General features: G+C 39.0%; 1 protein-coding gene across 3 annotated transcripts; it reads right to left on the bottom strand.

Annotated features, from left to right (window-relative positions):
* Positions 1-3,574: 3,574 nt before the first annotated feature.
* On the bottom strand, positions 3,575-11,813 carry LOC103721589 (histone deacetylase 1-like). Of its 3 annotated transcripts, XM_039131270.1 has the most exons (8): positions 11,612-11,813; positions 9,562-11,541; positions 7,540-7,980; positions 6,691-6,921; positions 6,078-6,169; positions 5,929-5,998; positions 4,043-4,117; positions 3,579-3,958 (listed from the first exon to the last, which is right to left on the bottom strand). In XM_039131270.1, the coding sequence occupies exons 2-8, from the start codon at positions 10,093-10,095 to the stop codon at positions 3,881-3,883; spliced, it is 1,521 nt and encodes a 506-aa protein (XP_038987198.1). In that variant the 5' UTR covers positions 10,096-11,541; positions 11,612-11,813; the 3' UTR covers positions 3,579-3,880. The 3 variants fall into 3 exon arrangements, 2 of the variants coding, with proteins under 2 accessions (XP_038987198.1, XP_008810081.3); XR_003388246.2 differs by having other exon boundaries at positions 3,575-3,958; positions 5,929-5,995; positions 9,562-11,813; XM_008811859.4 differs by having other exon boundaries at positions 9,562-11,813.
* Positions 11,814-15,514: the final 3,701 nt, after the last annotated feature.

Consider the following 15,514-nt stretch of genomic DNA (forward strand, 5'->3'; position numbering starts at 1 on the left):
GGTCAGAAAGGAGAGCCTAAATGGTGAAAGGGCTGACTTCTGCTGTCTTCCTTTCTAGTAGGTATAGCGTAGGTTTTTCTGAAGGATCCATGGTGACTGTTGGTGGGTCCTTTGACACCAATAAAACAAAACAAGATTTATAGGCACAGATAGAGTTGAGATCACTGATCCGGACGGGCATCGTTTTAAAGTGCCTATCCAACAAGGAAACTGCTGGGAATTAGATTGCTTGGTAGAAGTCATTACCTTGGTCAACAGAATCCTGTTGTTCCATATATAAGAAATGTCTTTAGTTCTCCACCATAATTTCATTAGTTTTGATTATTTTAGTATATTGTTATTTTTTTATAAAAAAAAGATTGCAAAGAAGCAGATAAATCAACTTGGATAATGAAAAATATTTTCAAATTATATTTTTTGAAAAATAAGGGATTGCATAAAATTGACCTTGCAATTTCAGATTGTTATTTTATTTTGCCTTCTAGGAATATCATTGTAAAAACAATTACAAGTCTTTGTTTGCGATAATTATATATGGATTACGAGACAAAGCAGACAAAGATACGATATATTATCGATCTCTCGACATATGCTGAATTAAAGAAGGGGAGTGGAAGCATCGTAGTTTCGCAGCCTAACAGACTTCACCAAGGAGGAGAATATTAGAGTTTCAGATGCACACACTTAAAAAAGCAATTGATTTAGACCTCTAATTTTAATCAAATAGCTACGATGGTTGCACATAACGTTCTGGATGACTCTTATACCTTTTTGACTTGGTTATCAAAGTCTTCGCCTCGTATGGAACATTACATCAGACGTGACATAGCAATAGCAAAGAACCTTCCCACCACCACGGCAGGAAAGTCCCTGGTGCTATATGTGTACAAATGTACATGGTGGTTCGCAAAAGGCCCCTATATATATAAGATGAACAAAGGCCACAAATATTTTTTTAGTCGCTTCCCAAGTCATGGCAGCTCGATTAGAGCTTTCAGATACCGGCCACCATGCGCCACTCTTCTCCACTATTGAAAATAACTCAAAAGCACTCAACTCTTCTGCGACTTTTCCTCGGCACCGACCAACTGGTGCTCGAAAACTGTGACTTGAAAAGTTGAAACTACCATAAGTGATGGCGGCTGAGGAATGGGAGCATGTCGTTGCTCCGGTGGAAATCACCAGTGAATCCAGGAACGACGACTAGAGTAATGTATGCATTCAGATTTGTTTGTTGATTAAATGAATCAATCCCGATTTTTTTTTTTCTTTTTAAATGTTAGTAGATGAAGCTCCCATCTTACTGAATTCATTCATTTAATTTTGTGGTTTAGGCAATGAGAGAGCGAGATGGGATGGGAAGGATGAAACTGGATGCTGATGAGTGTAGAAATGGGTTCAGAATAGTTTCTGAGGAGGAGATACTGGATGATGATGGTTTCAAGTGGCGGAAGGAGTCGGTGAAGAACGGGCCAAATCCAAGGTGCGGGAGAACAATCCACTAGATCCTTCTCTTTCCCTCTAAGAAGAGGGGAAAGAGACCCCTAAAGATGCAAACTATGTAATTACAGCATATGAGAACCACATTGGACCAGGTGCCGTAACTCACAGTCGCTGCAAGTGCATCTCTCGTTCTGCTTGTGGCCAGCTACCTTTCGTGGTTCCCAATACGTGGAGGGCAGGCACAGGCTGCTAATTCTTCATACTGAATGAGAACTGGAGCTACCACAAGCTAAATTCGCTTCATGCCACGATTAAGATCAAGCAGATGCCACATAATCTACCAATTAGATAGCAAAAACATCCCCATGAATTTGTCGTGCACTAAAATTACATAATCTACCAATTAGATAGCTACCACCTCCCCATGCCGTGTATTTCAATGGATTGCGGATAACTGGGCTGTCTCGGGCCAACTGAGCCTACCTAGAAGTATGACAATTTCGGCATTTCTTATCCTAAGGAGCGATTTCACTTCTCAACTCGATCGTGAGACCTGGCTAAACCTGGGGCCACGCACTGTTATTACATACTTGGAGCAGTTTGTAGTGCGAGAAGCATTTCAGAGGTAGTTTGGCAGCTGAAATTTTCCACGCACGGTCATCCCCGACATAACCTGAAAAAGATGGATGGTCTGCCACTATGCCACTTCATGTTGATTTCATTCTCATCGTCTCCCATCATGGGCAAACATTTCATCATCACAATTCATTTCTAAGTTCTAGCAGTAAGAGCATCGTCAAAGCATCAATCCCAGTTCAAGCACCGCAGCTAGTCGGTTGAAGTTGGAATTTGGCAGAACGTAAGTGACCTGTTATATTAAGAGTCCGTTCTCCCTCTTCGTGTACAGTGTATACAAACATGCAGACAACACCTACCGGCGATCTTTTCTTTCTCCTCTTCCACGCGGCGGAAGCGGCTCTCATTAATTCTCATAAACCTCCCTAACTTGAAGAAGATTCAGTCTCAGGTTTCTGGTGAATCCGCCACCGAGACACTCAACCAGCCGGCTTAGTTAAAACCTTTTAGCATGCAGCCATGAGTTAGATCAGAGCTGGGTTCTGAATCTCATCTTTGGCTCGCACAGAAAGAAAAGTGTGGTCAATTAAAAAAAGATAAAAAAAATAGCTCATATTTGGTTGAAGCTGTCAAAAAAGGATGAAAAAGCAGCTTTTTCATCAAAATAAAATTCTACATTTTTATGGGAAAAAAAAATTCGTATGGGATATAAAAACCTAACTCCCACGAATTAAAAATTAAAATAATTTTTTTTTCAAAAGTACCTTTACACTTTTAGATAGAATGAAAAGATAGAATGAGATAAAGCTTATCCATTAAGAGCAAAAAAATATTTTATACAATTTTTACGAAAAAAAATATAGATGCCTAACCAAACATAAGCTACTACAGAATGCGCCACTTTCTTATGGCTAACCAAATATGCCAAAACCATTTTTTTGGCTTTTCAAAAAAAAAAAAACATCTTAGTTTTTCAACAAACCAAACAGAGCCCTATATGTTTAATAGGGATCCACATTACATAAAAAATAGTCGAGAAACCCTAGAAGATGCATGGACTGCAACCTTACCAAATGGAGATTTGAACTTTGAAGTTGCACACTTGCAGAAGCATCGGTTCTGACTTGGCATTAAAAAGAGAAAAAAAACCCTACAGGCAAGAAAGGCAACAGAAATTAAAATCACATGCAACATGCGAATTATGCACATGAGGGTTCATCATATCCAAGACTCACCAACAATAATACATGTAGGGGGAGGCATGGATAGGGACAAGCACTTGCTAGTGTGATACCGAAATAATGAGGTCACCGCAGCCCGCTATCAAACAAGACAGCTTCAGCTTGCTCAATAAATGGCATACCCAACCAAATGAGCCAGTAGGCAGAAAAAGTGTAAGATATAGCAGATTGTCGGTAAATAGCATCACCCCCAGTCAGTTGGCACACATATTTAACCATAACCTGATAACTGGGGCTGGGTTAGCTAAAAAAGAACAATCTGTTTGAGCACTCTAAATCTTCATAGAGCAGCATCACCATGAAAGCCAACTCCAAAAATAACAACAGAGGAGCAAAATCAGTCACATATATACAAGATTACAATTGATGCATCCACCTGTGAATTGTTTCCTGACACTTTGATGCAAGGGGAACCCTCCTCCTTTGTGTTATTGAAAAAAAAAAGGTAAAAAGATTTAAAAGAAATGTTCTAAGAGATAAAGAACGCAAGGGGAACCCTCCCCCTTTGTGTTATTGAAAAAAAAAAAAGTAAAAAGATTTAAAAGAAATGTTCTAAGAAATAAAGAACGACAAAATCACCCATTTACTCTCACTGAACGCCTGAGTACATCAAATCAGGTTCACCGAGCAGCATGCTTATCTTCTTCAACCTTCGTGTCACTTGGTTCATCAACTGATATGGACTCTATACCTGAGGCCTGGTCACAAAACAGATCATAAATCAGAATCACAAAAGCATCTATTGATATGCAAATCTACTTATATGCCTTTAATAGTTTCACCTTGGAGCATGGTGGCATCACCTCGTCCATGACCTCTACATCTTTCGCATGTTCTGCAGCTAATTTGTGTGGTTCCTAAGAGATGGCAGTAAAAATGCAACTTAGCAAGTACTCAGATTTTACGAATTACAGAATCTGGAACAACACTTAAGCCGTGGCAGATTAAGTAAAATGACAAGGCAATAGAAACCAGTACCATTCTAAGAACCACCTTTCTACCTACCAGTATGTCCGTCAATGAGAACCATCTAATTCAAAATTAACTTTGCCCACTTCTCAACTATTACAGTATATTTTTCATTTTTGATATTCAAACGATCAGAGCTGATTTCAGTGCAGAGTTATGTTAATGGACTCCATTAGATATCTAGAAAAAGTGCCACTGTAGAAACATTCTTTCTTCCATTCCATCAACTAGAAATTATACAACAATCATTCAGAGAGAAGTGAGAGCTTATCGTGGACACAACTTCATTTTTAATAAAGTTCTATTGATTCCATCAAGAAGTTGAAGGAGACTTCAGACCACCAAATATAAGTGGGATGCTGAGGCTGAGAAACAGCATACAGCATTTTAATCTATGAGATGGACTCCCATCTGATGTATATACCTGTGAAGATAGGACAAGCTCAAAAGCACATATTATGACCTAAACCTGCTTGTAGTGATAAAAAAGGCACTGGTTGGTAAGGGCATTACAGAATTGTGAGACACTCTAGTGCACCCCAATGTACTGAAAATACGAGTCTACAAATGGGGCAAGACAAGTATAGGATGGTCGCTCGTATCCTACATGATCATAGCAAAGAGGGTGGAGGAGAAACACAAAAGAGGCATTACTCTGAAAGTTATCTCTAGATATTGGAGTGGTTGAACTTTTGAGAGTGAGGGAAAACCAAAAGCTGCTCAACAGTCTTTGCATGGGGCACTCCAAAGATAAGTTTGATTAAGCCCAAATGATTAAAGAAAGAGTGAAACCATCGAAAGGTCGATGCTGGAAATGAATACAATCTTACCTATACAATTGGCCAAAAAAATTACAAATCTTAAGGATATGTTTTGAGTAAAACTTTAGAATTCATATCAAAAATGAAACCTCCACCAGCTCACAACAGTGCTAACCATATGACGAGGTCCAACCAAGTGGTCTTCCTCAATTTTGAGTCTTGTGAACATAAAACAATAGAAGAACTAATTTAAATTATCATTTTCAATATCATGTTTGATATCAAAGTTAATCAGAGGATCCAACTTTTATAAAGGACACAAATATCTCCAAATTTCATAGCATCGAGGTTGCACCTATTGACTATTGGCCCAGGGGACTTGTACTTTACAGAATTTCAAGCTATAAGCATGTTCAAAATGCATTCACAAATTTTGAAATTCAACAAGCTTTCATCTAGTTGCCAATGTCTAGAACTGTTCAACGCCCTGAAAAACAAAATCACCATCAAACTTTCGGACTAATCAGCTCCAAGATCATTTTGAAGAAATAAAACTGGTCAAGTATATATAAGATGCATAGTTTGCATTTAAGGATGCCCATGTAACACATTGTAATCAGTTTCTTTAAGAACTCAAAGAAGGGGTGTTATGTCACCAAGAATCCAACTTTGCAAAAATCCACATAGCAAGGTACCAAAAATGTATCCTAGGAAGCACTGGATTGATGTCACAATGCATTTTCAAGAGAAACTAGTTTGCTGATAGAATAGAAGCAGCTTTGAATTACTTCTAATACTTGAAACAATATATAACAAATCAAAATGTCCTTAGACTTCAGGAGGCAGGGAACTACAGAACTGATAGAAATAATCTTATTATCTGAATTAACAATTTACTTTAGATGTATAGGAGAAAAAAAGGCAGAGCAAGCAGATACCTGATCTTTCATTTCATTTTCAATGATGTCCATCTCGGCTCTTATGGTCTGTATTTCATTTGCAGGTCTGCTGTAGGCACAAGGTATTTAAGAAAGAAGTATAAAACATGAAAAGCAGCGAACTAACACAACTTATAGAATAATGATACCATGATGTCTCATCTACAGGGGAAGCATCATCCATTTCTCTATCAGAATTAGGATCATATCTTCCATCTGCATCCTCTTCATCTTCATCATACTGCACATCAAGCAATTGAATTAATTAATAAATTAGTTTTAAGTATGAAAGTCAAGATTGTAACCAAGCCCATTATCACCCAATCCCTTCATTGCAACCAAGCCCATGATCTGGCACTGGTGTCCGCACCACATAATAGATATAGATGGACATATAGACTGTGAATTATTGAATTGTGTGGTTCACTCATAGTTGACGCATATTGTGGCTTTGTCTACAAACAATATTATGTGCTGGACTATAGCAGCAACAAGTGCATGCACCCAAAATTTGCTTTTCATGGCTGCACTTCATTTAAGATGGTTGAGCACTTTGTTCTTTATCAGCAAATACAAGAAATAGGTTTAACTGAAAAACAAGATTCTATATATAAACTATAACCTAAACATACTTGTATATAAAAATGATGAAATAAAGGGCTAATCGAAATAAAATTGATATAGAAGAAGATGTTGGAATTAAAAGAAGAATTTACAGTCTGGCTTTTAAAAAGTTAAGACTTGTTGAAAAGGCAACAATACCTCTGGAAGCTCTGTATCAGGTGGCCGCTCCTGAAATTGGACACTTGGAGCATGTTGGAGTTTTGAAAGATTATCTAGAATCCTCATTCTTATATTGTCCAATAACTGGCGTGAATTTTTATTCTCCATATTACTTGGTGCAACATGAAGGGTATAGTCTGGAGCAAAATAGCCATAATATTCATGTTGAGGCACCTTGTCATCAACTTCTATACCAAGAGCAACTCCTGTCTGCTCAGAAGGTTTAAAAGCATAAAATTAGTTTAATAAGAGTGAGATTATCAAAGAAGAATTCCACCATCTAAGCAGGAGAATAGGTATCATACAGGAATCTAGTCAAAACAAAAGCCAGAAATCCCTGCAAGTGGCCATCATGAGTGTTAATCAAAAAAAAAAAAAAAAACTCCATTAGTGTTAAAATATAGGAAATGTTCCCATCCACATTACCTGGTTCAACATATAAGTAACAAGACTTGCATGGCTACTAGAAAATAGATAGTGAAAAGCACTAAAAAATAACTATTTAACCCATACAAATGAAAAAAACATATGCAATTTACAACACAATGAATTAAAACAGAAATTGTAAGATTTTTTATGTGCAGCACTCTGATACAGTTTCACAGATTTGATGCAAATATTTAATCACCTTCTTATGCTATAATTACAAGCTGAATCATGGCATAGATCTACATGAATGCTAGGTGTCAGGGCAAGTGCAGGAATAGGAAAATTATATATACAGCATCAAAGACAGGTAGCATAAATAGTTCAATAAATAATAGCAAAATGAGTTTTAAGACAGCAAAGGGCAGCATGGTCTTGTAGATACTGTAGCCTTTATATTACCTCATAGCACCAACAGCGAGCAACATTCCGAATGGTGTACCCACCTCCACCCACCATCAACAGTGGCACATTAAACGACCTCATGTATCTGGCACACTCAGCATGCCCTTTGACTGAAAGGTTGAAACAACCCAATCGGTCTCCAGATAAGGAATCAGCACCACCCTGAAGCACCACAGCACCAGGCCTAAAAACCTCCATTACTTTTGATATGATAGGTTTGAATAGAGATTGATAGCTGTCATCATCAATTCCATCATCTAAAGGTACATTTACAGCATAATGTTTTCCTTTCCCAAATCCCGTATCGCGTATATCTCCTGTTCCAGGAAAATAATCCCCAAATTTATGAAAAGAAACTGTCATTACTCTATCAGTTGTGTAGAATGCCTCCTCTACACCATCTCCATGGTGGATATCAACGTCCACATACAGAACACGCTGCAAGAAGTAATGATGAACTATGTAAGCAAACAAAGTGGAAAAGCGAAAAGACGAAAGCAAAGAAAGTGAAAAGACAACATGATAATAAATAGATATTTAATGTAGGAAATTAGCTGTGAATTTAAATGTATCCTGTTTGATTAAGAAAAAAATATCGAATCACGTAATCCACTAGGAAAGAGTATTGCATAGAACTACTCGTCAACAAAGTTTTCTCAACTTATTATCATGTACGAACTCAGTCGGTTAGATGGAAATTCTTCTTTACAATGTTTGCTCAGGATTTTGCACTAATTCATTTTATTTCAAAGTTCAGAGATAATTGATTTGCGACTTATGTGATTTTGCAAATTCAGTATTCAATCAGCTTTAGGAATCTAGGCATCAATTATTGCTGTTAAGATTAAATACCCATGCAAAGCAAGTTTGGCCAATAGTGCACGTGGGGAGTTGCAGGGAGGTCAACAGTCCCTCTCAAGTTCATAAAAAATAGCACCCTCGATAGCATCATAAAATAAAAAATGCTTAGGCAACTCAAAAATGTCGCTCAAAAAGTCACTCAGCTGGTGTGGTGCATTCTCAATGCTCCCTTGAATTGACATCTTGAAGGGTTCCATTTAATGAAGTCAAGTGATTGGTTCGAGAGACCTGAGCGACTTTTTTGAGTGATTTTTTTCTGAATTACCGTAGCATTGCTCTGATAAAATTTAGAATTAAAAAAATAATGCTCAATTTACATGTATAAACCTGCCAAGGAACCTTTCAAGAACTTCACTTGATCACTTCCTGAATCAGGAACGCTATGATCAATCTACATCAGAATAAAACAGAGTGAAACTAAAGGAAAGGTAAACAGACCAGCCAACAGTGTTACATTCTTGTGGCACTCTGGGTTTGTAGGCAGAAAATCAATTGCAAAACTTAAATCATGAAACAATAGCAAAGTAAGGAAATAAATACTGCGTTAGCTGACATAACATAAGATGATGAATCGCTTTCGAGAACTTTGGCCGAAGTTTCCTTTTTCTTCGTTTTTCTTTTATTCTAGGGTTTCCCTAGTGACATGTCTCATAAGGGAAAAAGATTACTGGATCTAAATGAGAGGCAAGGAACTTCCTTCCTCGGGAACTGGATTATTTTTGCGGAGATACACAATTTTTCCCACGCTATGAGAAGATAAGTATTTCCTTTAAAATCTATTTATTGAACAAAAAGAAAGGAAAAGGGGAAAAGAAACCGCTGCCATAGACCGCAAGAAAAGCAAAGGGGAAAAGACTGTGACAAATAATACACCCTTCGGTCACATAGTAAAAAAAAGAAAATGCTAAATTTATACGATCTAACACGAGATGAAAGTAAGAAAAAAAAAAAACTTAAGAACTTTATTCGACGGTTTCCCAATTCATTGAAGTAGACATATTTACCCCTCCTTTGGCTAATGAATACTTTTAAATTTATAAGAAAATAATAAAAGAAAAGAGAAAGAAAAAGAAAAATAGGCCATACGATCGATTGTTCAACCGAAATAGGCGAAATCAGAGAAGAAAAGAACGATTATATCGGATCAAGAAAGCGCACCTCGTGCAACTTGAGGAGCTCGAGGATGGCGAGGACGATGTCGTTGACGTAGCAGAAGCCGGAGGCCTCGCAGCGCTTGGCGTGGTGGAGGCCGCCGGCCCAGTTGATGGCGATGTCGTGGTGCTGGTGGTTAAGCTTGACGGCGGCGCCGACGGAGGCGCCGGCGTAGGTCTGGCAGAAGGCATAGAGTCCGTCGAAGACGGGGCAGTCGTCGCAGACGTTGAAGCGGCGGAGGGCGCGGATCTGGTCGTGCTGGGTCTCGGGGGTGACGGAGCGGAGGAAGGAGACGTAGTCGTCGGCGTGGAAGCGGCAGAGGTCGCGGTCGCGGGCGGGGACGGGGCGGAGGACCTGCATGCGGTTGAGGAGGCCGTAGTTGGCGATGAGGGCGTGGGCCATCCGGATCCGGTGGGGCTTCATCGGGTGCCCCTGCCCGTAGTAGTAGTTCCCCACCTCCGGCTCGTAGAAGTAGCACACCCGCCGCTTCGTCCCATCCGTCCCGGCCACCGTCGCCAGGGAGTTACCCCCACTTTCCATAATATATCTTTATATATTATCCCTCTCTCTCTCTCTCTCTCTCTCTCTCTCTCTCTTTCTTCTCTTTATTACGAGGACACGGACGTCCGAGGAAACCCCCCCCCCCCCCTCTCTCTCTCTTTCTTTTCTTTTATTACGAGGATACGGAGGTCGGAGGAAACGAAGACGGGGAAGAAAGCCCGTGGAAAGTTGGAACCAAACGAGGCGGGGCGGGGGTCCTCTCACGAGGAGGAGAAGAGGGATTTCGTATATTTATAGTACCACCGCGAACATGAAATTACAGAAAAGGGATGGGATGGACGAGGATTTACCGAAATCGCCACCCATATCGAGCGAATGAATCTACGGAGCCCAATTACGGTACCAAGGCAGGGAACCGGGAGCGCAAGCGGTGAGAAGCACCAATGCCAGAATGGCACGTGGCAAAGGCTTTTCTTTTTCTTTTTCTTTTTGGCTGGGGGAAGGGGGGAGGGGGAATTCCCCATTAGCGGCCCCCGTTAGATGTTGGAACGAAGGAAGGCGGCCGGAGACAAAGGTTGAGACATGAAAGGGGAGGAAGGAGGATGGCCTCGGAGGCGGCGCTCCTTCTTCCGGATGAGAACGGCTTCTTACGGATGAGAACGCCGTGTATTTTATATAATATCATTTTAGGTATATGATATAGGGGTTGGTAGTATCAGTCGGATTTCATCTACCGTTCAATCAACCGGACTTCCGAGCACTGATGTGGCTGATGATTTTTTTTTTTCCAACTACGAAATTTTTCATTTATGTTTGGATTTTGGTTCTGTCGGAAAGATGGAGAGACGCTACGGACCTTGGAATTTTGAATCTGGAAAATTGACGGCGTGATAACGCGAAATGATGATTGAGACGACGGAAAACAGGAGTCCAGAAAGGTCATACTGTGGGCTCAAGTAATGAATCAAGCGGCTTGCAGCCTTCGGCAGCGTGTGGAGTCCAAGGATATTTAATTGGTCACCAAACTGTGCTTTTACTGCTAAAGAGGGATGAACCTTCTATTGTCAAAAAAAAAAAAAAAACTTTAAAAGAACAAGACTCAAAGTATTGAAAATCCGCAACAAAACTTTTTCCATGTTACCGGTTTTATTGAGAAACCATTTGCATGCACGTATGGCTAGGACAAAGGAGGATCAAATTATGTACCAAAAAGAGAAAACAAGTATAAATTAAACAATTATCATAACCTTCTATATGCCACCTCAACTAAAAAAACCTGCAAACTTTGACAGGACATGTAACCAGTCTCTGCATGACATTTTAATACTGGCAGCACAACTTAGTTGACGCCATACAAGGTTAGGTATCTATTAATTCATAAAATTATCAGCACAAAAAAGTAGGAAATTAGCAGGGAAATGCAGAATGTGTACCAGAAATTTCTGGCTGATGGCGTCTGCAGATGCGATCTGAAGATGAAGGGTCCTACAATTTCATCGGTTCAGCATCTCCACTGCAAATCCAAAATAGTCATCGAAATGATCAGGAAACTCACAAATACAGAAAGAGCTTGACATCCCTGAGCGTCGCAACACCAGCAATTTCATGGTCATCGCCCTCTACTACATAAATCCGATGAACAGATATTGATGCCATGCTATCAATCACCGTTCCAATGGCAGGCATCAGGTGCACATGTTGCTGATGATGCTATTGTGTAGCCTAGGGCCTTCATGAAATCTATAACAGTTAGCTGCCTACATGCAATAACAAAATCATAAGACAATAAAAAAAATTAAACATAATTCCACAAGTGGAATAATAAGTGCAAAACTATATGGTGTCCATATATTATGAAAAAATCCCACTGCACAACTAAACTCCTGCTTAAATAAATAAGAACAAGGCAGCCCGCCACTATCATTAAAAAAAAAAACTTTTCACTGATTATGATAGAAATAACCATAAATTTCATTAATGATAAGCTTGGCCAAATGTTTTGATTTCACGCCGGCGCCGACATGCAAGCATTTGGAATGTTTCTTCCTTGGAGTTTATAGTGATTTTGATCTTGAAATGCTTGTTTGTCTTTCCAGAAGTATAGACATCTATCATTCAACATTAGATCAGTTGCAAATTTTGATGCCTGAAATTGGAAAATATGTCAGGCTTGAGCAACAAGTACTGATGTCGCGCGCGCTCAAGCTACCAACAATTGCTGTCTGGGTCCCTCTCCAGCAGGAAGGCCACCTATATTATTGCCCTTCCTAAGCTTGAAGGCTTCTAGAATCAATCCATCACTACTGATGCTAATAGCTTGACAACCAATATCAGTGTAAAAATTCATCATCTTCTTGGAAAGTGCATTGACAGGATAAACATGGACAACTACATACCCTGCACCTTTTTTCAAGTACTTTCGCCACTTTGTGTGGGAAAAGAGATGATTTTCTATGATATGAAAAAGCAGAGGATTTCTTCTACACAGTATTATATTACAAAATGCAACAGTCAATTATGGAAATAATGATAGTTCATTACTGTGCAATTGCAGCTGCATAAATTGACCGGTATGCAATTTCAGCTGCATAAATTGACCGGTATCTCATGCATTAATATGAATCAGATACAAATTTCATTAGATTTGTTAAGTTTGTGCTTGCTTGGGTGCATCTCTAATACACAATTCAAACCCTCGATGAAGCTTCCACTTAAAGGTGCAAAATAATGAGCAATGGATTATAAGTTTTCAGATATTCGAGGAACATGAAGTAACCATAACCACTAAGACTTGAATTAAAATTAGCACAATTATAAATAAGTGATATGACAAGGCAGAAAATCATAATGAATCTTGATTTGTTCTTAGGTAGCCCTCTAGTTTGAGTGACTTCACTGAAATTCCCAAAACTAAACTGAGGCATTAGAATAGGCAATGACCAGCCCTGAATATGTACCAAAAGTTAATTTAATCTTCTTTCCCTGGACTTCTTTAGAATAGGATCAAATCATGGTTTTGACCTTAAAACTTTCTCGCGAATAAGGTCAATATAGAACTTTTTTTCATTGTTCCAAGAGGTCTGATTTGTTACTTACATGCTGATAGAAAAAAAATCCACTATCAACCACATCTAGGATTTTCTCAGGTATCTTTGTAGAATCTGGTTTTCAATCTTGTTATGCTTCTGAATACAAATTCAGGCAAATAATAGCCAAGAGAGATGCAGAAGTCTGACATCAGGGCTTTCAAGAAACCTAAGATCCTTTTTTCATTTGCCGGTTTTGATTATGCCAGTTTTCATTTGCTAACATACAATCAGCAAAGGAATGACTGTTCAAGATTACCAAAGAGAAACTGTCCCTGTTATTGCTGAGAACAAGAAAAAGAGGCTAACTTTGGTATAAGAAAAGGGAACTCCTTGCTGATGAATAAAAAGAAATGAGATTTTAATGACACCGGAAAAAGTTCAAGGTTCTTGTTTGGCAACTCTTAGGAGATATTGAATCATATAGCACGGAAAAAATACATAACATCTGAAGTGCTTACTGTTGTTGATTTGAAAGGTTCTTCTTGAAGGAGGATTTTGTAGAAATCTTCTCCCAATTAATCAACTGCCGTAGGAGCATCCTTCCAGATACCTTTCTCTGCAGCCATTCCACCAGCTACTGGTGCACCAACAGCAGCAATAATCAGCCCAGCAACCACAACTGGACCAGTTGCATTGGGACCGTTGCTTCCTGAGCACCAACAGCCCCTGCTCCCACTCCTGCAGCTGTTGTTGATCCTTCTGAAAGAGTGATGACAGCAAGTTCCGCATTTTCTAACACCCAGAGAATGACTGCAGCATAACCAATAACTCCCAGATATCACTCCTCCAATCTATACGATCCCCTGCCTCTGGGTTTCTTACAGAAGCAGTCAATAAATTGTGTTCTGATAGATATTCCACAGCATCAATAACATGTCACCTTGAATCTCAATTACTGTATAAGAGGGGGAGAAAGATAACTGCAAGGCAAAATTGAAATTCCAAAGGTCAAATGCCACAATCTTCATTCTATAAGGCAAATGATAGCAATATGAACACACACACACAAAAACATGCGCACAAGCAAATGCACTAATGCATGCATGAAGGCACACATAAATATGCATGCACGTTCTCGAATATGCCCAAGTGGGCACACACACTCACCTGCTCAATGATAAAAACTCCTATAGGCAACATGAAACATAATGAATGTGTCAGTGACGAACAAGACTAATGGGAAAAGCATCAATTCCGAAGGCTAATGAGAAAAGCATGAATCTTGATGGCTAATATGTGAGAGTCTAGAAAACACGTATAGTAATGCATGGTGAGTAATAACCCTTGCCTCCTAGAACTTCAGGGAATGACGAAACCGGAATTTGTGTAAAAGCAGATGTCAATGATTCCTGCAAAGAAGATGGCAACTTCTTTGACTGGACAGTCTCCAAAGAAGCATCACAGTGTGGAATTCCTGATCTCATTTCAGCTTGCGGCATTTCAAAAAATGGTAAGATAAAGAGAGATATAGCTGCAAACGGGCACATTTCCATTATTCATGAGAAAATATCGCACAATGCATCACTATGACCAAACATATGAATTCGGATCTCATGCTCTGGAAGATATAATAAGTTTCTAGATGTACATGAATTTTGTTTTACTTTTTTTCTAACTAGGTATGCATTCAAGCAGATAAATAAGACAAACTGTGAAGGATCACCAATACCAGTGCATAATTTACGGTGATACTATAGTTCCAAGTTCCTAAAATTCTGTGCTTTGTGCTACACCAACCACATTATCCCAATGTAAACATTCTTTATCTGAGAGAACCATCAAAACAGATATCATAAGATAAAAGTGCGACCATTTTAATTAACTAGAATAGTAAGATCTAATTCAGCAGATGCCACCGAGATAGATCTAAGATAAAAATGCCCGATTCATGATAAATTGTATAATCCAGGCTGAAGTAGTCAAACGCTCCAATAGACTTGACCGTCGCTATAATCAACAAAACAAATCTGTCCTTCAACTCTGGACCGAGCATAAAAAATTCACTTAGACCTGTCTTGTAGCAATATCTCATTGCCCATAACAACATAATAGATTATTATGTTATGGAATAATCAACTCTTGTTTTGCCATTTCGGAAAAAAAAGAAAGAAAAGAAACTAAACGATCAATAAAGAAAAATCTGAATTCCATTTTGTACCGACCTCCTGAAGCATCGGCAAACCCTAGAAAGCAGGAATTCAAGAAACTAGTAAGAAGGCATTACATCAAACATATGACTCTCATAATTCAGATAGACTCCAGAAACGCCTCCGATAATTGAGTTCGCCGCCGCTGGCGAATACAATAATTCAGATATTTCGTCTCTAGGAGTTTCATTCAAGGGTACCAAACGATCGAAATTATACGAC

This window comes from Phoenix dactylifera, chromosome 11 (assembly GCF_009389715.1).
Source record: "Phoenix dactylifera cultivar Barhee BC4 chromosome 11, palm_55x_up_171113_PBpolish2nd_filt_p, whole genome shotgun sequence".
NCBI lineage: Eukaryota > Viridiplantae > Streptophyta > Magnoliopsida > Arecales > Arecaceae > Phoenix > Phoenix dactylifera.